Source organism: Entelurus aequoreus, linkage group LG27 (genome assembly GCF_033978785.1).
Source record: "Entelurus aequoreus isolate RoL-2023_Sb linkage group LG27, RoL_Eaeq_v1.1, whole genome shotgun sequence".
Taxonomy (NCBI): Eukaryota; Metazoa; Chordata; class Actinopteri; order Syngnathiformes; family Syngnathidae; genus Entelurus; species Entelurus aequoreus.
The window spans coordinates 15658824-15684845 of NC_084757.1; the positions used below are offsets into that span (position 1 = coordinate 15658824).

General features: G+C 41.5%; 1 protein-coding gene across 1 annotated transcript in view; it reads left to right on the forward strand.

Moving 5' to 3' along the window:
* lnx1 (ligand of numb-protein X 1) overlaps nucleotides 1-26022 on the forward strand; it is a 101817-nt gene that overhangs the window by 16041 nt on the left and 59754 nt on the right. Inside the window, exons 2-3 of the mRNA XM_062038398.1 lie at nucleotides 196-568; nucleotides 3767-4201. Coding sequence (XP_061894382.1) covers nucleotides 270-568; nucleotides 3767-4201 — 734 coding nt within the window. The 5' untranslated portion in view covers nucleotides 196-269. The remainder of the gene's footprint in view (nucleotides 1-195; nucleotides 569-3766; nucleotides 4202-26022) is intronic.

Here is a 26022-nt window from a genome sequence, read left to right on the forward strand (position 1 = left end):
CTGTATGTCCATTCACATACAAGCATATTGTAACTGTCAGTTCTTTATCAGTGTGTGTGTATAGCCCGGGTACAACAAAAAACAGAGAGGCGTGTCAGCAAATTACAGCATGATCGTACACGTAAATCTAGTCACGCATTAATTTGTTGTTTGGTCAACACCACATTAAACTTGTTTCCACATTTCTTCTTCCAGCAAAGTCCCCCACCCATGTCTCCCGCTTGTGTCCACCTGACCGCGCCTAACCAGACCCGCACCTTCAACTCGCAATGGCCGAGGCCTCGGCGCCGGCCCTCGACAGCCTCGTCTGCCACATCTGTCTGCAGCGGCTGGTCTGTCCCCTGGACACGCCGTGTGGACACACCTACTGCCAGGAGTGCCTTACCAGCTTCCTGCTGGAGAGTGACCTTTGCCCCGTGTGCCGAACGCCACTCATGATACAGAATGGCAAGAGTCCGAGCCTCCTGGTCAACAAGATGCTGGACCAGCTGACTGTGGCCTGTCCCCCCGCTGATCATTGCACTGAAGTCCTGACCCCTGGTGACCCGGAGGACCATGACAACAGCAGGTAGGACCGTCTGTCCATTCGCACACACAGATATTGGAAATATAGGATAGGATAGGACTTTATTGTCATTGCACAAGTTCAACGAAACTACGTTTTCAGCACAAACCCGTTCAAGATTAGACAAACAAACAGTGTACAGGGTTACAGAACAGGAACGCTGATGGGTCGCCAAAGGCGCCCCGTAAAAGATAAGAAAAAGGTAAAACGCTGGGGAAGAAGATGAGTAAAAAAAAATACAATCTAGACTGGGCTCCTAAGGGGGCCTAGTCTGGAGTGGGAAAAAAACCTCCATGCAATGCACACATAAACACATTACATTTAATCACGACAACTCGCAACAAAGGGGCGGGGAGTTGGGGCCCTGGAGGGCGACTGCTGCTATGAAGCGTTGCCAGCCGACCATCACCCCACCGCCCTCACCAGAGGCAAGACCGAAAGAGAAAAATAAAATACAAATAATAATATATTAACATGAGTTCTGTCAATCTATTCATGTATATCAATGTGTACATTCACATATATGGTGAATAGGAAGGATGTAATGATTTGTTTTACCGACTCGATTCAATTCAGAATTTGCGGTTGCCGACACGATTCAGGGACAACATTTTTTTTTTCCTAAACGATACAATCCGAAACAATACAGGGAGTTAAAATCGATTCAGTACGGACACATCCTCGCTCATCCATGCGGACTGGACACTGGGGGAGAGTTAGTGGGCGGCCGAGGGTGGAGTCGTCTCTCTTGGTTGCTTTGTTGGGTCTGCTCCTGTCTCTGGCCATGCTCCCCCCCACCCCAGCAGACGATGGCGTGGAACACCGCAGAGGCCACCACAGTGTATTAAGTTAATATGGGTGTTGAAATGATGTTTTTGTTTGGTTGCCTGTCTATGCATGGTGCAATCGTGTGTGCGCAATATATATTATTGGTTAATATTTTTGTTGTTGTTTTACTTTTGTAGCTGTATGTAGAAATAGAACTGCTGGAGTGGCAGCTGGTTGCATCAGCTGTGCTCTTTTAATGTCTTTAATATCCTTTGTGTTCTTTGATGTTTCCCTCTTACACATGTTTATGTGTGCTATGGCTATGAGTTTTTTTCCCCCTTGTCCCAGGCTTAGACTGAATATTTTTTTCTTTTTACTCAACAGCGTCCCAGGTGTGTGGAACCATGATCATTGAACTATGTGATTATTTAGTAGAAAATACATACAGTATAAAATGTAGCGTGATTAGCATCTATTAATTGCCTTTTCTAGGAAAAGAAGCTAGAACGGAATTATATCACAGCTGAGGAGAAGACCATATTTTGTCTCTCTTTCCAGAGCGGACCATCGCTTTTCCAAAGCACAAACACACAGAGACGTACCCCCGCCCCGTTCCTTTTCCCTCCCTCTGTCTGCTCCTTTCTCGTCAGTTCTCTGCCGTTGTTAATCTGTGTGCGTTTTACTTTTTTAAATGTTTACTCTTGTAGCAATATGGTTGTTGAAGTTAAGGATTTTTGTGATTTTGTCTGAGAGAGGGCATCATGGCGACTTCTATGTGTGTGCGGGTGTTGGCGGAGCAGATCATGCAGCAGCTTGTTGTTGTTGATGTTTTGACTTTTTTATTACACAGAAAGTTAAACCATCACCCTCTTGTTATGTTTGTTTGATATAAAGTACTGGATAGCACTTTATACTATGTTCAAAGTGTACAAACCTTCACTAAAATATGGACTTTTATTGAGGCTGGAACCCATTATTCATATTTACATTGTTTCTTGTGGGGAACTCTGCTTCAATATACAAACTTTTATATTTATGAATCATGTTCAAGAACCAATTAAGTTGGTAAATCGTGGTTCCACTGTATACAGAAGAGAAAAACGCGTAACTTCAAGCATGTAAAAAAGTATTTCAGCGCGAATGGGTCAAAGGGGCCCTTTGTGAACATCTGTCCATTCCAGTGGCGGGCCGTGCGTTTAGTTAAAGTTAAAGTTAAAGTACCAATGATTGTCACACGTACACTAGGTGTGGTGAAATTTGTACTCTGCATTTGACCCATCCCCTTGTTCACCCCCTGGGAGGTGAGGGGAGCAGTGAGCAGCAGCGGTGGCCGCGCCCGGGAATCATTTTTGGTGATTTAACCCCCAATTCCAACCCTTGATGCTGAGTGCCAAACAGGGAGGTAATGGGTCCCATTTTTATAGTCTTTGGTATGACTCGGCCGGGGTTTGAACTCACAACCTACCTCAGGGCGGACACTCTAGCCCAGGCCTGGGCAATTATTTTGACTCGGGGGCCACATTTAGAGAAAAAAATGTGTCTATTTTTAGGAACACTAATACAAAACCTTACAATAATGTCTGATTGAATGCTAAAAACGTCATGACAGATCGCCTTAAAAAACGTGATGGAATTTTACATTTTTCTATGAACGATAAAACACTGAATATCGACAAAATATGAATGTCACACCCCCTTTCGATCGGCATATTTTACAATCAAGTGAAACGCAACAAAAATGCAACAAACAGTGAAATATGAACGCGAATGGTACAAAATAAACCCACCTACAATCTGATATATCTGATACATCACTAAGCTTTAGAACTTTGTTGTGAAAATTTCCTATCCGCGTCTGTGGAAACGCTTCCCACCCACACTGCTCGGTGCCTCGTCTGAGCTGCTGTGACGTTGATTACCATAGTAACTAATTAGATTACCAAAGTAACTAATTAGATTACCATAGTAACTGGTATATCATCCAAAAGCACAGATTCCAACCATTGAAATACTTAGTACAGTTCGAGACTTACGGTCATTAGAAAACATCACTGCACATCATAATGGCAGCTACACTTTCCATCTTAAACATCTTCAAAAAAATATTTGGGAATGTCCGGCGGGCCAGATTGAAAAGCTTAACGGGCCGCATGTGGCCCCCGGGCTTTAATTTGCCCAGGTCTGCTCTAACGTCTAGGCCACTGAGTAGTTTCTCACCTAGGCCTTCAGTGATGTCCTACTTAGTCCGACTTCACCTCTCAAAAAAACTATGAAAAAAGCTGCAATTTATAATCCGAAAAATACGGTAGTCACATTTACATAAAAACATAACGTGTCTGGCAGTCCACTGGGGCCTTTTCTCGCCATAGCTGTGAATTGACCACAAATCAAAATGTGAGAAAAACAGTTTTTCTATGTTCACTTTGTTCCCAGTGGGCAACCTGAACCCGCTGTGGCGATGGAGGACACCTCTGCGCCCCCCGTGTCCTCGCCAGACCCCGGACGCCAGTCTCCGCCTCCCAATTTGTGCGCGTCGTGCGGCCACAGTCACCAGCTGGAGGAGAACCACGAGTACCTGTACAAAGACGAGGTGGACACCGACCTTGTCTGCCACATCTGTCTGCAGCCGCTCATCCGTCCCCTGGACACGCCCTGCGGACACACCTATTGCCAGGAGTGCCTCACCAGCTTCCTGCTGGAGAGCGACTTCTGCCCGGTGTGCCGCGCGCCCCTCATGCTGCAGAGCTGCAGGAAGCCCAGCCTGCTGGTGCACAAGCTGCTGGACAAGCTGACTGTCTGTTGTCCCTTCAAGGACTATTGCACTGAAAACCTGGCCCGGTGCGACCTGGAGGACCATATCAGGAGCAGGTAGGAAAGTGACACCACCACTCACAGCACACAGACCATCGGCAAGAATGCAACTTTGCTATAATGAGCCAGACTGCAGCATCAGTGCCCAAAAGGGGAAAGCTTTCATCCAAACTAACTTAGCTGCCGTGTTTATACAACATTAAGAGCGCTGTGTTTTGGTTTCCTTCAGCCGGGGTGTGTTTTCATTAACGCTCATTAGCACTCCGCTAGCCTGAAGGCCTCTGGGATAATTAGTGAACTCAGCACTTATCAGCACACAAGCAGCCCATATCCACAGAAAGGTACTCATTCATAACATTTACCACAACAGACCGGCCCTTGCGATGAAGCGGCGACTTGTCCAGGGTGTAGCCCCCCCTCCGTGACCCCGAGAGGGACAAGCGGTAGAAAATGAATGGATCGATAGACTTGTGTCTCTTTGTTACCTTTGGCATCAGCTTTTTGCCATTTTCTCTGCTTCAGGTTTAATCAATCTTGAGCTTTTTTTCTAATATTGTCGGAAAAATCAAGGGTTTAAAAGGGGAACTTCACTTTTTTTATTATATTTTGCCTATCATTCACAATCCTCATGTGAGACAAGCACACATATGTGTTTTTGGTAACACTTTAGTATGGGGAACATATTCACCATTAATTAGTTGCTTATTAACATGCAAATTAGTAACATATTGGCTCTAAATTAGTCATTATTAAAGGCCTACTGAAATTATTATTTTTTATTTAAACGGGGATAGCAGATCCATTTTATGTGTCATACTTGATCATTTCGCGATATTGCCATATTTTTGCTGAAATGATTTAATAGAGAACATCGACGATAAAGTTCGCAACTTTTGGTCGCTGATAAAAAAAGCCTTGCCTGTACTGGAAGTAGCGTGACGTCGCAGGTTGAAAGGCTCCTCACATTTCCCCATTGTTTACACCAGCAGCGAGAGAGATTCGGACCGAGAAAGCAACGATTACCCCATTAATTTGAGCGAGGATGAAAGATTCGTGGATGAGGAACGTAAGAGTGAAGGACTAGAGTGCAGTGCAGGACGTACCTTTTTAGCTCTGACCGTAACTTAGGTACAAGCTGGCTCATTGGATTCCACACTCTCTCCTTTTTCTATTGTGGATCACGGATTTGTATTTTAAACCACCTCGGATACTATATCCTCTTGAAAATGAGAGTCGAGAACGCGAAATGGACATTCACAGTGACTTTTATCTCCACGACAATACATCGGCGAAGCACTTTAGCTACGGAGCTAACGTGATAGCATCGGGCTTAACTGCATATAGAAACAAAAGAAATAAACCCCTGACTGGAAGGATAGACTGAAAATCAACAATACTATTAAACCATGGACCTGTAACTACACGGTTAATGCTTTCCAGCCTGGCGAAGCTTAACAATGCTGTTGCTAACGACGCCATTGAAGTTAACTTAGCTACGGGACCTCACAGAGCTATGCTAAAAACATTAGCTATCCACCTACGCCTGCCAGCCCTCATCTGCTCATCAACACCCGTGCTCACCTGCGTTCCAGCGATCGACGGAGCGACGAAGGACTTCACCCGATCATCGATGCGGTCGGCAGCTAGCGTCGGATAGCGTGTCTGCTATCCAAGTCAAAGTCCTCCTGGTTGTGTTGCTGCAGCCAGCCGCTAATACACCGATCCCACCTACAGCTTTCTTCTTTGCAGTCTTCATTGTTCATTAAACAAATTGCAAAAGATTCACCAACACAGATGTCCAGAATACTGTGGAATTTTGCGATGAAAACAGAGCTTTTTGTATTGGATACAATGTGTCCGCATACTTCCGTTTCAACGATTGACGTCACGCGCACACGTCATCATACATAGACGTTTTCAACCGGAAGTTTCGCGGGAAATTTTAAATTGCACTTTATAAGTTAACCCGGCCGTATTGGCATGTTTTGCAATGTTAAGATTTCATCATTGATATATAAACTATCAGACTGCGTGGTCGGTAGTAGTGGGTTTCAGTAGGCCTTTAAGTACTTATTAATGCCTTATTCTGCATGACCTTATTATACAATCAGTAAGCCATTAACTAAGAGTCTTCCCTCAATAACCTCAAAATTATTGCTTATTAGTAACCCTAACCCGCCTACTCAGTGGCCTAGTGGTTAGAGCGTCCGCCCTGAGATCGGTAGGTTGTGAGTTCAAACGCCGACCGAGTCATACCAAAGACTATAAAAATGAGACCCATTACCTCCCTGCTTGGCACTCAGCATCAAGGGTTGGAATTGGGGTTAAATCACCAAAAATTATCCCCTGCTCACTGCTCCCCTCACCTCCCCTCACCTCCCAGGGGGTGAACAAGGGGATGGGTCGAATGCAGAGGACAAATTTCACCACACCTCGTGTGTGTGTGTGACAATCATTGGTACGTTAGCTTTAACTTAACTAACCCTTACCCTTATATGTTCCCCTAGTGTCCAAATAACTCTAAATTAAGTCTTTGTTACTTAGAATATGTTCCCCATACTAAAGTGTTACCGTGTTTTTTATGCATTCTAACTCATAAATAAGCACTAGCAAAAGTCAGCTAACATAGGAGCTCATGGTAGTTGCTCTATTTCGCCTATAAAGCACTCTAAAATCATCCAAATAACAACATATTACATATATACCGTATTTTCTGGACCATTATAAGGCGCACTGCTGATGAGCGGGTCTATTCAGGTCTTTTTTCATACAAAAGGCACATTAAAGGGGTCATATTATGATTTTTTTCTAAATGTAAAACACTTCCTTGTGGTCTACATAACATGTAATGGTGGTTCTTTGGTCAAAATGTTTCATAGATGATGTTTTACAGATCATCATCAAGTCGCTTTCTGACAGTCGCTTCATGATGCGCCGTTTTGTGTGTGGTCTCTATTTACGTGGCTCACCTTCGAAAGCGTCTTCTCCCCGTCATCTTTGTTGTAGCGGTGTAGCCTGCAAGGACGGGTGTGGAAGAAGTGTCAAAAAAGCCTTTGAGGTTCTCTGAACTGACGTCTAGTAAGCTGAACTACGCTTAGGTTTTTACAACATTTGCTTGATTGTGCTGATGTTTTTGTGCGGCTTTGAGGCATTGATTTCCAGAATCCTACAAGTTGAGGTGTGTTAAAAAATGTTCCCTCTGCTCCGTATCCGTTTTGTGTATCTAATCTTATTATTTTGGTGGACAGCAAGGAACTGGAGCTCAGAGTGCGTCCATGGTGCGTTTTGCAGGTTTCCTTGGTTTTGCTCCTGGTGAGATCAGCACATTCTCACCTTGTACTTGGAATAGGAATGAAAAAAGATGCTCCTCTATACGACTCCGCTATGACTCCACCCCCACCCGTCGCCTGGTGTGACGGCGCCGTCAGGCCCGTGGCCGCAATCTGGCAGCGGGTCAAGTGTTGTCATGGCCGACACCGCCGTGCCATCTGGCCATCGCTGCTTTTACGCTCGTTGAATATTTATTCAGGGCATCGTCAGTCTCAGTGCAAAATAGACTCCATGCTGATCAAAGGTGTGGTTTTTTTTTCTTTCTTTTTTTCTCCCCGAATCGTGTCAGAACTTGTGGGGAATTCAGTCAGGGTGAGAAGTACACTCCACACTCTCTCGTTGCTGCAGGTTGAAAACAGGTTTTGCTTCAGTACGGACACTTTATTAGGTACACCGCACCCAACGCAAAATGCTGACTTTATTAGGAGGAACTGCATTTTTTGGGGGGGAAAGACAAAAGGTTTTGGGTCTTTTTGCATTCCGGCATGTAAAAATTGGCTCGTAACGCAGCTAATGGGAGCGTTCATAAACCGTCAACAATAATCTAAGTTCGGTAACCCGTATAATAACCAAGCTTTAACAACGTTGTTATTGTAAGAGCGAACACTGAGGAACTATTTTTCTATAGCGTAGTAACTAGAGATGTCCGATAATGGCTTTTTTGCCGATATCCGATATTCCGATATTGTCCAACTCTTAATTACTGATTCCGATATCAACCGATACCGATATATGCAGTCGTGGAATTAACACATTATTATGCCTAATTTTGTTGTGATGCCCCGCTGGATGCTATAAACAATGTAACAAGGTTCTCCAAAATAAATCAACTCAAGTTATGGAAAAAAATGCCAACATGACACTGCCATATTTATTATTGAAGTCACAAAGTGCATTATTTATTTTATTTTATTTTATTTTATTTTATATTTTTTTAACATGCCTCAAAACAGCAGCTTGGAATTTGGGACATGCTCTCCCCGAGAGAGCATGAAGAGGTTGAGGTGGGTAGCGGGGGGTGTATATTGTAGCGTCCCGGAGCAGTTAGTGCTGCAAGGGGTTCTGGATATTTTTTCTGTTGTGTTTATGTTGTCTTACGGTGCGGATGTTCTCCCGAAATGTGTTTGTCATTCTTGTTTGGTGTGGGTTCACAGCGTGGCGCATATTTGTAACAGTGTTAAAGTTGTTTATACGGCCACCCTCAGTGTGACCTGTATGGCTGTTGACCAAGTATGCATTGCATTCACTTGTGTGTGTGAAAAGCTGTAGATATTACGTGATTTGGCCGGCACGCAAAGGCAGTGCCTGTATTGTTGTCTGGGTGGAAATCGGGAGAAATTCGGGAGAATGGTTGCCCCGGGAGATTTTCTGGAGGGTCACTGAGATTCGGGAGTCTCCCGGGAAAATCAGGAGGGTTGGCAAGTATGACTGGGAGACGCAACTGCTCTGTACTTCTCCCTATGTCCGTGTACCACTCCGTACATCGGTGTTTTAAAAAGTCATAAATTTGACTTTTTGAAACCGATACCGATAATTTACGATATTACATTTTAAAGCATTTATCGGCCGATATTATCGGCAGTCCGATATTATCGGACATCTCTAGTAGTAACACATTAGCATGTTTCGGTATTAGCGAGCTACGGCTACGTCAGTTTGTAATGCACAACACTGCGATAGAACACCAATCCGTACTGACTGATAAAACATGAATAATCATATTACAGTATCTGTAAAGTATTAGCCCACATTTCATGTTTTGTTTGCACACAGAGAGCCAGACAGCGTATGTAGTGTAGTTGTAACAACACGCATGATGTACTACGTGTATCATGTACAATATTAAAGTGTGACTCACTCGACAGACAGTTTTTTACGGTTTATTTGGGTAAGGACTCCATTTATGTTGTAATTGCATAGATCGAGTTCCACGTTTACAGCGCCAAAGTCACTTTCACCTCACTCTCTCGGCTTCCGTCTGCTTTGACGTCTCACCCATCCTCCGTGCTCGCTTGTATAAGCAGTAGTTCCTCAGTATATTCAGCCTAAAAAATATATCCAAAAATAGACGTCTTTGTTGTCTATTACCAATTCTGGCACGATTTTTCGCATTTGTTTCCGAAAGTAGGACACACATTCGTGGCCAGAAGTCGGAAGTGCGCTGCTATTGAAACGTAAATAAATGCGCCAAGGAATTAGTTCCAGCAATGATCAAAATACGGTAAATATTGTACATATTACATATTGCTATGAACATGTCTGTTGCTACATTATATATACAGTATACTTGCAGTGTGTATACTAAACATTGATGGAGGGTTTTGAAGTGGCTTTAGAGGGCTTTGAAGGCTCCAGCGTTACTTCCATTAGCCGCATTTTCCTAGCGTTTTTTCCATCCATCCATTTTCTACCGCTTGTCCCTTTCGGGGTCGCAGGGGAGGGGTTGCTAGAGCCTATCTCAGCATCATCTTTAAAACCCCACAAAAATAATATCATAATGATTGTGAATAGGGATGTCCGATTATCGGCCGATAAATGCTTTAAAATGTAATATCGGAAATTATCGGTATCGGTTTCAAACTTTTTTAGAACGCCGCTGTGTACACGGACGTAGGAAGAAGTACAGAGCGTCAATTAACCTTGAAGGCACTGCCTTTGCGTGCCGGCCCAGTCACATAATATTTACAGCTTTTGACACACTCACAAGTGAATGCAAAGCATACGTGGTCAACAGCCATTCAGGTCAAACTGAGGGTGGCCGTATAAACAACTTTAACACTGTTACAAATATGCGCCACACTGTGAACCCACACCAAACAAGAATGACAAACACATTTCGGGAGAACATCCGCACCGAAACACAACATAAACACAACAGAACAAATACCCAGAACCGCTTGCAGCACTAACTCTTCCGGGACGCTACAATATACACACCACCCCCCCACCTCCCCGACCCCCCGCTCAATCCTGCCCCCCCAACCCCACCCACCTCAACCTCCTCATGCTCTCTCAGCATGTCCCAAATTCCAAGCTGCTGTTTTGAGGCATGTTAAAAAAAAAATAATGCACTTTGTGACTTCAATAATAAATATGGCAGTGCCATGTTGGCATTTTTTTTTCCATAACTTGAGTTGATTTATTTTGGAAAACCTTGTTATATTGTTTAATGCATCCAGCGGGGCATCACAACAAAATTAGGCATAATAATGTGTTAATTCCACGACTGTATATATCGATATCGGTTGATATCGGTATCAGTAATTAAGAGTTGGACAATATCGGAATATCGGATATCGTCAAAAAAGCCATTATCGGACATCTATAATTGTGAACGATAGGCAAAGTTCCCCCTAATACTTTTTTTTATTTTTTATTAACTAATCAAGAGAATAATGCTTGTTTCCTGTGAAACTCCACATACTGTATCATACTAAAATTTTGGCTACCATATTCAGCTACCAGTGGGGGACAACATAACTCTCAGGAAGAGGCTTTGCAACCTTTGCAAGGCCATCATTACCTTTTATAAAGGTAGCGTTTTGTAATGGATGTTATTAGATTAACCAATTAAGGTCATTTGTCTTTTCCACTATTTTTACAAAAATACAGTCCCAAAATATGTTTGAGTACATTACGTGAGCATAAAAACCGAGGTCTGGATGATTATCCCTGTGATGAATTGGACCACAAATTACTTGCTGTGGGTGGCAAATGAAAAAGGAAAATAGATGTGCGAGTACACTAGTGTGTTTTTTTTTTTTATAGAATTAATGCAAAAAAAAAAAAAAAAAAAAAACGTATTAAACTACTCCTAAGGGGCTAGACTTTTTTTTCTTTTTTTTTTTTAACTGCATCCTAACACAGTTTAATCACAATTCCATTTCCTGCCTGCCCCACGGACTAGTCAAATAGGGCAGGGAAATGTGCGCCATCGCACCCCGACACCTTGAGCGTGTAGGCAAAGTATGTCCGTGCATGCTTGATGAACCCTTTTAGACTTTTTTACATCGCTTAAAACCCAGCGCCTTTCTGCTTGGTTGCAGGCACCAAAGGAGTAAAAAAAAAAACGTGAAAATAAATGTGTGATATTTAACAGCTCATAAAACACATCTGTGAGTGGAGCAGAAGGTGATTGCAACATATGTCATTAAAAACAGCACAACAAATGACTATTATTAGTAAGGGGATACAATACCTATATTGCAGCCTTGGATATTGTCCGATACCAATATTAATCCGATATAATATCGCCACGACTAATACATAGTTTGACATTTTTTGTAGTGTGGTATGTTAATGGATGGGTGTGATGTTGATCATGTTGGCGCTGCATAATTACTAATTAGTAGCATGAGCTTAGAATGATTAGCATTGAGTTTGCACAATTGTTTTAATGCATTTATGTTATGTTGGAATGTCACAGATAAGTTGTTTTGTATCTCACGTAAGTTCTATTGAATACCATATTTTTCTACTTTTTTCCTATGCTTTGAGCCCCGTGGCTCATAAAACAGTGCGGCTAATTTATGATGTTTGGTATTCAATATATAGTTTTCAACGCCGACGGGGACACTGAAAAGGTGTGTTATTGTTTATGCTACCGCGCCACCTTTTGGAGAGGTTTGCTCACTGCAGGTGCTGCGGTAGGAAATGTACTTCGTCTTTTGTTGCTTGAACCGGGAGTATTCGTCCGTAGCGTTTCTGCTCGAAAGGATTCTTCACTCCAAGCAATGTTTAAACCAGGGGTCCCCAAACTACAGTCCCAAGTTAAAAAAAATATTTATATATATTGTGAAGGGAGAGTGTGATCAGCGCGCCTTCAGGACAAAGGTCACCGCCATCGGCTGCTCACTGTTAAAGACAACAAATGATTAGATTACCACGTACCACCTGTGAAATCTAATCACCTGCCAGCTGTGTCTCGCCGTCAACACCATCGACAGAGGCGGTGACCTTTGCTCCTGCAGGCGCGCTGATCACACTCTCCCTCCACATATATATATATATAATAATAATAATAATAATACATTTTATTTATATAGCGCTTTTCTAAAAACTCAAAGGCACTTTACATAGTATAAAATCATAAAATCAGTACACACAGGACAGTTAAAAAGCAGTGGAGGCAGGACAAATTACACATAACATGGGACAAACATGAGAGGACATTACAAGACACAACATATGAATCATATATTAAAAGCAGTTTTGAAGAGGTGAGTTTTGAGATGTGATTTGAATGATGGAAGGTCTGTACAGTCACGGATGTGTTTGGGGAGAGAGTTCCAGAGGGTGGGAGCAGCGATGGAGAAGGCCCTGTCACCCCAGGTCCGGTGCTTGGTTCTGATAGGTGGGGATAGGAGGTTGGCGTCGGAGGAGCGGAGGCTGCGGGAAGGGGTGTGGCGGTGGAGCATGTTGGTGAGGTAGCAGGGGGCCTGGTTGTGGAGGGCTTTGTGGGTGAGGAGGAGGATTTTAAAATGGATACGATAAGGGACGGGGAGCCAGTGGAGCTTCTGAAGGACAGGGGTGATGTGGTCGCGGGAGCGGGTGTGGGTGAGCAGGCGGGCGGCAGAGTTTTGAATGTATTGAAGTTTATTGAGGACTTTGGAAGATGAACCATAGAGGATGCTATTGCAGTAGTCGAGTCTGGAGGTGATGAAAGCATGGATCAAGGTTTCGGCGGCAGAGAAGGAGAGTGATGGACGGAGACGGGCAATATTTTTTAGATGAAAGAAAGCAGTTCTTGTGATGTTGTTGACATGATGTTCAAAGGAGAGGTTGCTGTCCAGGAGAACTCCGAGGTTGCGGATGTGAGTGAAGGGGGACAGAGTGGATTTGTCGACAGTGAGGGTGAAGTTGTGAGCAGTTTTGGTGAGAGATTTGGGACCGATGATGAGCATATCAGATTTTTCACAGTTGAGCTGGAGGAAGTTTGATTGCATCCATGATTTTATTTCGGTGAGGCAGTTGGTCAGGGTGGAGTGAGTTACGGTGGTGAGGGATTTGGTGGAGATGTACAGTTGGACGTCGTCAGCGTACCGTTCAAAAGTTTGGGGTCACATTGAAATGTCCTTATTTTTGAAGGAAAAGCACTGTACTTTTCGATGAAGATAACTTCAAACTAGTCTTAACTTTAAAGAAATACACTCTATACATTGCTAATGTGGTAAATGACTATTCTAGCTGCAAATGTCTGGTTTTTGGTGCAATATCTACGTAGGTGTATAGAGCCCCATTTCCAGCAACTATCACTCCAGTGTTCTAATGGTACAATGTGTTTGCTCATTGGCTCAGAAGGCGAATTGATGATTAGAAAACCCTTGTGCAATCATGTTCACACATCTGAAAACAGTTTAGCTCGTTACAGAAGCTACAAAACTGACCTTCCTTTGAGCAGATTGAGTTTCTGGAGCATCACATTTGTGGGGTCAATTAAACGCTCAAAATGGCCAGAAAAAGAGAACTTTCATCTGAAACTCGACAGTCTATTCTTGTTCTTAGAAATGAAGGCTATTCCACAAAATTGTTTGGGTGACCCCAAACTTTTGAACGGTAGTGTATATATATATATATATATACATACATCATGTGTTGCCTTCATTATAACACTTATATAGGGCTTTTAAAGTCATTTTGATAGTAGGCTAATATAGCTAATATAAACACTTGTGTGTTGTCTTCATTGTAACACTTATATAAGACTTTTAAAGTAATTTTGATAGTAGGCTAATACAGCTAATATAGACACTTACATCATGTGTTGCCTTCATTATAACACTTATAGAAGGCTTTTAAAGTCATTTTGATAGTAGGCTAATATAGCTAATATAGACACTTACATCATGTGTTGCCTTCATTATAACACTTATAGAAGACTTTTAAAGTCATTTTAAAAGTAGGCTAATGTAGCTAATATAGATACTTACATCATGTGTTGTCTTCATTATAACACTTATATAAGACTTTTAAAGTCATTTTGATAGTAGGCTAATGTAGCTAATATAGACACTTACATCATGTGTTGCCTTCATTATAACACTTATATAAGACTTTTAAAGTCATTTTGATAGTAGGCTAATATAGCTAATATAGACACTTACATCATGTGTTGCCTTCATTATAACACTTATATAAGACTTTTAAAGTCATTTTGATAGTAGGCTAATGTAGCTAATATAGACACTTACATCATGCGTTGCCTACATTATAACACTTATATAAGACTTTTAATTTTTTGTGGCTCCAGACAGATTTTTTTTTTCTGTATTTTTGGTCCAATATGGCTCTTTCAACATATTTGGTTGCCGACCCCTGGATTAGGTGAATGATTATTTGATGACTTCTCTTTCTCCACTCTTTCTTCCTCCTCGACCGTAGGCAACTTCTTGTCCTGCGTGCTGGGCTCACACCAATCTGCACGAGGAAGAGGCGCTGATTTCCTCCCCTCTTCTCCTCTCCTTTATGGGCCGACGTAGCGTACGTGCATGCAAGGGAGGCCAATGCAGAGGTGGTGTGTGTGCGTGTGTGTGCGTGTGTGTGTGTGTGTGTGTGTGTGTGTGTGTGTGTGTGTGTGTGTGTGTGTGTGTGTGTGTGTGTGTGTGTGTGTGTGTGTGTGTGTGTGTGTGTGTGTGTGTGTGTGTGTGTGTGTGTGTGTGTGTGTGTGTGTGTGCGTGCGTGCGTGTGTGTGTGTTCTGGCAATGCTTACTTAATGGGGACATCGCTCCGTTTACACGGTCACCTTTAAGGGACCTCTGACGGTATGGGGACAAAAAAAACAGGTCCCCTAAAGGGAAACCTTTTTAAATGATAGTCAGATCCATTCTGAAGATGCCTAAGTGATCATCTAATAGAGAAAGTCTCATTAGCACCCCTGGGGGTGAAATCTATAAAAAATTAGGGTGGTCCCAAAAAGGAGGGATTTCTCAAATTGGCTGTGTGTGGGTTTTAAAAGTACTCCCCCTCTGGTCAACATATGAAATAACAAGTGTTTGTAAGAAACTGAAATGCAACCCCTTTGGCCAAAATGTATTTAAAAAAAAAAAAAAAATATATATATATATATATATATATATATATATATATATATATATATATATATATATATATATATATATATATATATATATATATATATATATACAGTATATATATATATATATATATATATATATATATATATATATACAGTATATATATATATATATATATATATATATATATATATATATATATATATATATATATATATATACATACATATGTACTGCATATAAAGACATACTGTAGTAACTTGAAGTAAGTAATGAAGATTAAAAACCTATTACCAACAAAAAAATTCAAAAAATAAATAAATAACTAAAAGCAGTCTTTTTCTCACAATGTGTCAACTGTTTTCTTATAAAATTGGGAACAAGTTCTCATATTATTTCTGTTTATGTAATATTGCGATATTTTCTCGTAAAATTAATACTTTTTTAATGTAAAATGATTATGTTTTTATGCAAAATGGTGACATATGTCATATACAATTCTGACTTTTACCACAATATTGCCAACGTTTTTGCTGTTCTTGTAAAACAGTGACATTTTTTTGAGTAAAATTCCGATTATTATTATAATATTGCCCACATTTTTAAGTTTTCTTATAAACTTGTGACTTTTGTCGAGTAAAATTACGTCTCTTTTCATAAAATTGCCCAAATTTTAAGCTTTTCTTGTAAAATTGCGACTGTAATCGAGTAAAATTCCAACTTTTATCGTTATAATATTTTTACAAATGTTCCGTTTTTCTTGTGAAATTTTGAGTTGCCGTTGAGTAAAATGATGACTTTTTTTTATAAAACCCCCAAAATTCTACGTTTTTCTTGTGAAATGGGGACCTTTTTCTCGTGAAATTCCAACTCATTTTTCACAACAAGCTTTTTTATATTTGCATAGTACACTGTAAAAAAAAATTCTGTAAAAAAACGGTCATCTTACTGGCAGCTACGGTTGCCAAACGAAAACCATAAAATTAAAGTAAAACATTGTAAACCAAATAATGATCAAAAACATTATATTTACAGAAATGTTCATGAAACGTTTTGCGGAAAAATATTGTAATTTTACAGATTTTTACTAAATTATTTAGATCAACCACCTTTAATCAAGTGACGATGCAAACAGTTCTGCAGAAAAATACCTTTATTCTACCGATTGTTAGTCTGGACTTTTATATAACAAGCTACATATTTAATGGAAGATAATTACTGTAATTTTACATGAATTTGAAAGTAATTTAAGAAAACAGAAAATGCTATGTGTAATTAGTTTGGTATTTTTCTGTAAAAGAAATAGAAATATACATAGTTTGTCATTACTGGCATTATACTTAAAATAACAGGCGGATTGTTTATTTACAGATAATGTCTTCAATTCTACAGTTTTATAAACTATTTAAAAAAAATAGAACATTTACAGTAGAAATTTAGAGTAAATTAACCATAAAAATAGGATTTTTTTTTTTTTACAGTGTATGTATATATTATTAATGTTGTAAATACACATCTTTATATATCTAGAAAGGGTGGTCCTAAAGAGGTAGGCATTTTTCGGAGGTCTCAGGAAGGTAAGGAATACAAGAGTGTGTGTGTGTGTGTGTGTGTGTGTGTGTGTGTGTGTGTGTGTGTGTGTGTGTGTGTGTGTGTGTGTGTGTGTGTGTGTGTGTGTGTGTGTGTGTGTGTGTGTGTGTGTGTGTGTGTGTGAGGTAAGAGCCAATCACAGCAGTGGCAAGTATCCCCCCCTCCCCTCGCCTCCCCTCCTGCTTCAGTTTGGTCCACTCCATCGCTCTCTTTCCCCTCCTCCTCCTCCTAAATCACCCCTCCTCATTGGTTTCTGCTGCAGTATAAGTCACAGCCTGCATGCGCTCTTCTCTCTCCGACACACACACACACACACACACACACACACACACACACTTGCACACACACGCATACGAACTCAAATCCTCTTACAACTGGCCGCTGCCCAGAGCAGATTAAAGGGGCTGCACATCTCCGATTGTGTTCCAAATGTGCCACCTTCTCCTTCCTCCTGCTCTCGCACTTTCTCCTCTTCCTCCTGTGCCTCAGCGGGACGTCTCCTCCTCTTCTTCTTCTTCTTCTTCTTCATCGTCTCATTCCGGCGACCTCCGAGGCAGGGGAGCAACCTCTGGAGACGGCGCCACAGGGGGGGCGGCGGCGGGCACGGAACGGGTCGGAGGGGTTCGGTCCGGAAGGAGGCAGGGGCTGTGGGGGTCTGGCGTGAAGTAGAGTGGAGGTGGACGAGGAAGAGGAGGAGGAGGGGGGTCGGTTGGGGGGGGGGAGTAGTAGGAGAAGACGAGGAGGGGTGCTCGAGCGGCGCGGCGAGGAGAAAGGAGGCGACCATGAAGGCTCTGTTGCTGCTGGTGCTGCCCTGGCTCAGCCCGGCCAACTACACTGATAATTTGGGCAACCTGCACATCCTCTATTCAGAGCTGTGAGTACACAACCTCCCCCCACCCCATCATCTCACCCGACCCATTCCACGTCCACCACATCATCGTCCGTGTCCGTGGAGGATGCAGTGTTTACGTTGGCATTACACCTGCACCCCCCCCACCCCCTCCAGACCCGTCCCGAGCGCATCCACGTACTGCGCTGTGGAAACACGGCACATTGACGCGCTCCAGATTTGCGCTGTCCAGGGTCTGTTTGGACGCCGCAGCAGCCGCTTAAACGCCACTCATCCGTCCGCACCGGGCATTAGACAGACAGCTTTGGGCTCACAGCATGAGATTCTTTTCAAAGCTTGTTTTCAAAAAGCAGCATCACACGTACTAAACATGTTTCGGATAATGTGGCCAATGGGCGTTATCGAAGTTGACCTTATATTTGTGTATTTGTATACATGCGTGAGTATAGTGCTGGTAAATAGAATAGAATAGAATGCCTTTTATTGTCACTATACGCAGGTAGGATGAGATTAAAAGCAACTCCAGTATCACTATGCAAAACATAGGAAGGAAAGAAAAAGACAATTAGTGCAAAAGGAGGTAAGGTGCACAGTCCAGTCCTGAGAATGACTGTTCTGAATGTGTTGTTTAAATAGTATACCATATACATATACATATACATATACATATACATATACATATACATATACATATATACAGAAGCATTCATACTGTGAGGTGGAAAGTAAAAATTGCACACACTATAAAGCTTAAAGAACCCTGCAAAAAAAACGGTCAAAAAGGCGTAAAAACAACAACAATGAAATGAATGAGACTTTCTTATCGCCATTGTTGTGCGCGACGCTGCAGAGTCTGAAATGTAACACCTGAAATACCTCCAGTAACTTTAAAAACATTTGTACTATTATGATGCGTCTGCGTAATACATTGATTTAAACTACCGTCGTTACCTGTCATTGTGAAATCACGTGGTTGTCTATTTGGACTGTAAATCACCTCCTTAGGGGAAACAATGTCCCCCGCAGTGGACGTTTGTGGTTTTGCATCCATTTAGACTCTGACAGAAGACTAAAAATGTCCACTGCAGTGGACGTTTGTGGTTTTTGCACCCATTTAAACTCTAAAGAAAGACTAAAAAAATTCCGCTGCAGTGGACGTTTGTGGTTTTGCATCCATTTAATCTCTGACAAAAGGCAAAACAATGTCCACTGCAGTGGACGTTTGTGGTTTTGCATCCATTTAATCTCTGACAGAAAACTAAAAATGGCCGCTGCAGTGGACGTTTGTGGTTTTGCATCCATTTAATCTCTGACAGAAGACTAAAAATGTCCACTGCAGTGGACGTTTGTGGTTTTGCATCCATTTAAACTCTGAAGAAAGACTAAAAAAATGTCCGCTGCAGTGGACGTTTGTGGTTTTGCATCCATTTAAACTGTAAAGAAAGACTAAAAAAATTCCGCTGCAGTGGACGTTTGTGGTTTTGCACCCATTAAGACTGACAGAAGACTAAAAAATGTCCACTGCAGTGGACGTTTGTGGTTTTGCATCCATTTAATCGCTGACAAAAGGCAAAACAATGTCCACTGCAGTGGACATTTGTGGTTTTGCATCCATTTAAACTCTGAAGAAAGACTAAAAAATGTTCACTGTAGTGGACGTTTGTGGTTTTGCATCCATTTAAACTCTGAAGAAAGACTAAAAAATGTCCACTGCAGTGGACGTTTGTGGTTTTGCCTCCATTTAAACTCTGAAGAAAGACTCAAAAATGTCCACTGCAGTGGACGTTTGTGGTTTTGCACCCATTTAGACTGACAGAAGACTAAAAAATGTCCAGTGCAGTGTGACGTTTGTGGTTTTGCATCCATTTAATCTCTGACAAAAGGCAAAACAATGTCCACTGCAGTGGACATTTGTGGTTTTGCATCTATTTAAACTCTGAAGAAAGACTCAAAAATGTCCACTGCAGTGGACGTTTGTGGTTTTGCCTCCATTTAAACTCTGAAGAAAGACTCAAAAATGTCCACTGCAGTGGACGTTTGTGGTTTTGCACCCATTTAGACTGACAGAAGACTAAAAAATGTCCACTGCAGTGGACGTTTGTGGTTTTGCATCCATTTAATCTCTGACAAAAGGAAAAACAATGTCCACTGCAGTGGACATTTGTGGTTTTGCATCTATTTAAACTCTGAAGAAAGACTAAAAAATGTTCACTCCAGTGGACGTTTGTGGTTTTGCATCCATTTAAACTCTGAAGAAAGACTCAAAAATGTCCACTGCAGTGGACGTTTGTGGTTTTGCCTCCATTTAAACTCTGTAGAAAGACTCAAAAATGTCCACTGCAGTGGACGTTTGTGGTTTTGCACCCATTTAGACTGACAGAAGACTAAAAAATGTCCACTGCAGTGGACGTTTGTGGTTTTGCATCCATTTAATCTCTGACAAAAGGAAAAACAATGTCCACTGCAGTGGACGTTTGTGGTTTTGCATCCATGTAAACCAAACAAAACACTGAAATATGTCCACTGCAGTGGACATTCGTGGTTTTGCATCCGTTTAAACTCTGACAAAAGACTAAAAAATGTCCCTTGCAGTGGACGTTTGTGGTTTTGCATCCATTTAGACTTTGACAGAAGACTAAAAAATTTCCACTGCAGTGGACGTTTGTGGTTTTGCATCCATTTAATCTCTGACAAAAGACTAAAAAATGTCCCTTGCAGTGGACGTTTGTGGTTTTGCATCCATTTCAACTCTGAAGAAAGACTAAAAATTGTCCACTGCAGTGGACGTTTGTGGTTTTGCATCCATTTAAACTCTGACAAAAGACTAAAAAATGTCCCTTGCAGTGGACGTTTGTGGTTTTGCATCCATTTAGACTCTAACAGAAGACTAAAAAATTTCCACTGCAGTGGACGTTTGTGGTTTTGCATCCATTTAATCTCTGACGAAAGACTAAAAAATGTCCCTTGCAGTGGACGTTTGTGGTTTTGCATCCATTTCAACTCTGAAGAAAGACTAAAAATTGTCCACTGCAGTGGACGTTTGTGGTTTTGCATCCATTTAAACTCTGACAAAAGACTAAAAAATGTCCCTTGCAGTGGACGTTTGTGGTTTTACATCCATTTAGACTCTGACAGAAGACTAAAAAATTTCCACTACAGTGGACGTTTGTGGTTTTGCATCCATTTAATCGCTGACGAAAGACTAAAAAATGTCCCTTGCAGTGGACGTTTGTGGTTTTGCATCCATTTCAACTCTGAAGAAAGACAAAAAATTGTCCACTGCAGTGGACGTTTGTGGTTTTGCACCCATTTAGGCTCTGACAGAAGACTAAAAAATGTCCACTGCAGTGGACATTTGTGGTTTTGCATCCATTTAATCGCTGACAGAAGACTTAAACATGTCCACTGCAGTGGACGTTTGTGGTTTTGCATCCATGTAAACCAAACAAAACACTGAAATATGTCCACTGCAGTGGACATTTGTGGTTTTGCATCCGTTTAAACTCTGACAAAAGACTAAAAAATGTCCCTTGCAGTGGACGTTTGTGGTTTTGCATCCATTTAGACTCTGACAGAAGACTAAAAAATTTCCACTGCAGTGGACGTTTGTGGTTTTGCATCCATTTAATCTCTGACAAAAGACTAAAAAATGTCCCTTGCAGTGGACGTTTGTGGTTTTGCATCCATTTAAACTCTGAAGAAAGACTAAAAATTGTCCACTGCAGTGGACGTTTGTGGTTTTGCATCCATTTAAACTCTGACAAAAGACTAAAAAAATGTCCCTTGCAGTGGACGTTTGTGGTTTTGCATCCATTTAGACTCTGACAGAAGACTAAAAAATTTCCACTGCAGTGGACGTTTGTGGTTTTGCATCCATTTAATCTCTGACGAAAGACTAAAAAATGTCCCTTGCAGTGGACGTTTGTGGTTTTGCATCCATTTCAACTCTGAAGAAAGACTAAAAATTGTCCACTGCAGTGGACGTTTGTGGTTTTGCATCCATTTAAACTCTGACAAAAGACTAAAAAATGTCCCTTGCAGTGGACGTTTGTGGTTTTGCATCCATTTAGACTCTGACAGAAGACTAAAAAATTTCCACTACAGTGGACGTTTGTGGTTTTGCATCCATTTAATCGCTGACGAAAGACTAAAAAATGTCCCTTGCAGTGGACGTTTGTGGTTTTGCATCCATTTCAACTCTGAAGAAAGACTAAAAATTGTCCACTGCAGTGGACGTTTGTGGTTTTGCATCCATTTAAACTCTGACAAAAGACTAAAAAATGTCCACTGCAGTGGACGTCGGTGGTATTGCACCCATTTAAACTCTGACAAAAGACAAAAAAATGTCCACTGCAGTGGACTTTTGTGGTTTTGCACCCATTTAGACTCTGACAGAAAACTAAAAAATGTCCACTGCAGTGGACGTTTGTGGTTTTGCACCCATTTAGACTCTGACCGAAGACAAAAAATGTCCACTGCAGTGGACGTTTGTGGTTTTGCACCCATTTAGGCTCTGACAGAAGACTAAAAAATGTCCACTGCAGTGGACATTTGTGGTTTTGCATCCATTTAATCTCTGACAGAAGACTTAAACATGTCCACTGCAGTGGACGTTTGTGGTTTTGCATCCATGTAAACCAAACAAAAGACTAAAAAATGTCCACTGCAGTGGACGTTTGTGGTTTTGCATCCATTTAATCTCTGACAAAAGACAAAAAAAATTTCACTGCAGTGGACGTTTGTGGTTTTGCATCCATTTAATCTCTGACAAAACACTAAAATATATCCACTGCAGTGGACGTCAGTGGTATTGCACCCATTTAAACTCTGACAAAAGACTAAAAAATGTCCTCTACAGTGGACGTTTGTGGCTTAGCATCCATGTAAACCAAACAAAAGACTAAAAAATGTCCACTGCAGTGGACATTTGTGGTTTTGCATCCATTTAAACTCTGACAAAACACTAAAATATGTCCACTGCAGTGGACGTTTGTGGAATTGCACCCATTTAAACTCTGACAAAAGACTAAAAAATGTCTACTGCAGTGGACGTTTGTGGTTTTGCATCTATTTAACCTCTGACAAAAGGGAAAAAAATGTCAACTGCAGTGGACGTTTGTGGTTTTGCATCCATGTAAACCAAACAAAACACTGAAATATGTCCACTGCTGTGGACATTTGTGGTTTTGCATCCGTTTAAACTCTGACAAAAGACTAAAAAATGTCCACTGCAGTGGACGTTTGTGGTTTTGTATCCATTTAAACTCTGACAGAAGACTAAAAAATGTCCACTGCAGTGGACGTTTGTGGTTTTGCATTCAATTAAACTCTGACAAAAGACTACAAAATGTCCACTGCAGTGGACGTTTGTGGTTTTGCATCTATTTAACCTCTGACAAAAGGCAAACAAATGTCAACTGCAGTGGACGTTTGTGGTTTTGCATCCATGTAAACCAAACAAAACACTGAAATATGTCCACTGCAGTGGACATTTGTGGTTTTGCATCCGTTTAAACTCTGACAAAAGACTAAAAAATGTCCACTGCAGTGGACGTTTGTGGTTTTGCATCCATTTAAACTCTGACAAAAGGCAAAAAAATGTCCACTGCAGTGGACGTTTGTGGTTTTGCATTCAATTAAACTCTGACAAAAGACTAGAAAATGTCCACTGCAGTGGACGTTGGTGGTTTTGCATCCAATTAAACTCTGACAAAAGATTAAAAATGTCCACTGCAGTGAACATTCGTGGTTTTGCATCCATGTAAACCAAACAAAAGACTAAAAAATGTCCACTGCAGTGGACGTTTTTGGTTTTGCATCCATTTAAACTCTGACAAAACACAAAAACATGTCCACTCCATTGGACGTTTGTGGTTTTGCATCCATTTAAACTCTGACAAAAGACTAAAAAATGTCCACTGCAGTGGACGTTTGTAGTTTTGCATCCATTCAAACTCTGACAAAGGACAAAAAAATGTCCACTCCAGTGGACGTTTGTGGTTTTGCATCCATTTAAACTCTGACAAAACACAAAAACATGTCCACTCCAGTGGACGTTTGTGGTTTTGCATCCATTTAAACTCTGACAAAAGACTAAAAAATGTCTACTGCAGTGGACGTTTGTGGTTTTGGACCCATTCAAACTCTGACAAAAGACTAAAAAATGTCCACTGCAGTGGACGTTTGTAGTTTTGCATCCATTCAAACTCTGACAAAGGACAAAAAAATTTCCACTGCAGTGGACGTTTGTGGTTTTGCATCCATTTAAACTCTGACAAAAGACCAAAACATTTTTGTGGTTTTGCATCCATTTAAACTCTGACAAAACACAAAAACATGTCCACTACAGTGGACGTTTGTGGTTTTGCATCCATTTAAACTCTGACAAAACACAAAAACATGTCCACTCCAATGGACGTTTGTGGTTTTGCATCCATTTAAACTCTGACAAAAGACCAAAACATTTTTGTGGTTTTGCATCCATTTAAACTCTGCCAAAACACAAAAACATGTCCACTCCAGTGGACGTTTGTGGTTTTGCATCCATTTAAACTCTGACAAAACACAAAAACATGTCCACTCCAGTGGATGTTTGTGGTTTTGCATCCATTTAAACTCTGACAAAACACAAAAACATGTCCACTCCAGTGGACGTTTGTGGTTTTGTATCCACTTAAACTCTGACAAAAGACTAAAAAATGTCCACTGCAGTGGACGTTTGTGGTTTTGCGTCTATTCGTACTCTGACAAAAGACTAGAAAATGTCCACTGCAGTGGACGTTTGTGGTTTTGCATCCGTTTAAACTGACAAAAGACTAGAAAATGTCCACTGCAGTGGACGTTTGTGGTTTTGCATTCAATTAAACTCTGACAAAAGACTAGAAAATGTCCACTGCAGAGGACGTTTGTGGTTTTGCATCCACTTAAACTCTGACAAAAGACTAAAAAATGTCCACTGCAGTGGACGTTTGTGGTTTTGCATCTATTCGTACTCTGACAAAAGACTAGAAAATGTCCACTGCAGTGGACGTTTGTGGTTTTGCATCCGTTTAAACTGACAAAAGACTAGAAAATGTCCACTGCAGTGGACGTTTGTGGTTTTGCATTCAATTAAACTCTGACAAAAGACTAGAAAATGTCCACTGCAGAGGACGTTTGTGGTTTTGCATCCATTTAAACTTTGACAAAAGACAAAAAAATGTCCACTGAAGAGGACGCTGAGTTACAGGAGGTTATTGTTGCCAGATTTTGTTCTAAAAGTGTCTAAAAATGGAGAAAACCCATCATTATTGTGTCTTTGATCGGCATCTTTGTCTCTGGATGAGTCAACAATACTTCATTATTAAAGCTGTGGTTTTATTGGATGATTGATGAATGGCTTCAGCCGACGTCCACTTCTCTCCCAGCATGCATCAGGGCGCTGCTGTTCATTCTCTTGTTGCAGTGGAGTTAATTAGGACCGTCTTCCCACTCCAGGCTGGCCTGCAGACAGTGTTTAGTGTGAGGCAAACGCCGCCATGTGTGAGTCTAATAGAAGGAGGGAGTTTGGAAAAAGCTTGGAGTGCAGGACAAATGTGAGGAGACAGGAGGCGATAAGGTCACTTCCTGTGTTTGCCCTCCATCTGGCCGTGCATACGCCCGGCTTCCATGGCGCCCTCTTCTATGTGGCTCGATTTAGACCAGGGCGAGCTTGGGGCGAAGAAGTCAGCTCGCCATGATTTTCGCCGATTACGGCATGACAGACAAATGCGGTGTTTTTCTGGCTGGCTGGAGAGCCGCCGCGCTCCATTTTTCTTCATCGGCAGAAGCTGACAGCAGCGCCGTCCCGGCTGCCCGCTCCTCTTTTGCCACTTTGCCTTTCATCCGCCATTGTGTGCGCGTGTCTGGGTTTCTACTGACGTGCACGCCGTGTGCATCGGCGCTCTGGTGTAGACAGGTGGGACAGCACAAAGGATGTAAGACAGCAGGTTTTATTTTTGTTGTAAACTGGATTATATAGGAATGAGGAAAATGTGCGACTGAATCAATAGATTGGAGCCAACATTAATGTGGACTCCTGTTGTCCCGATACCAAT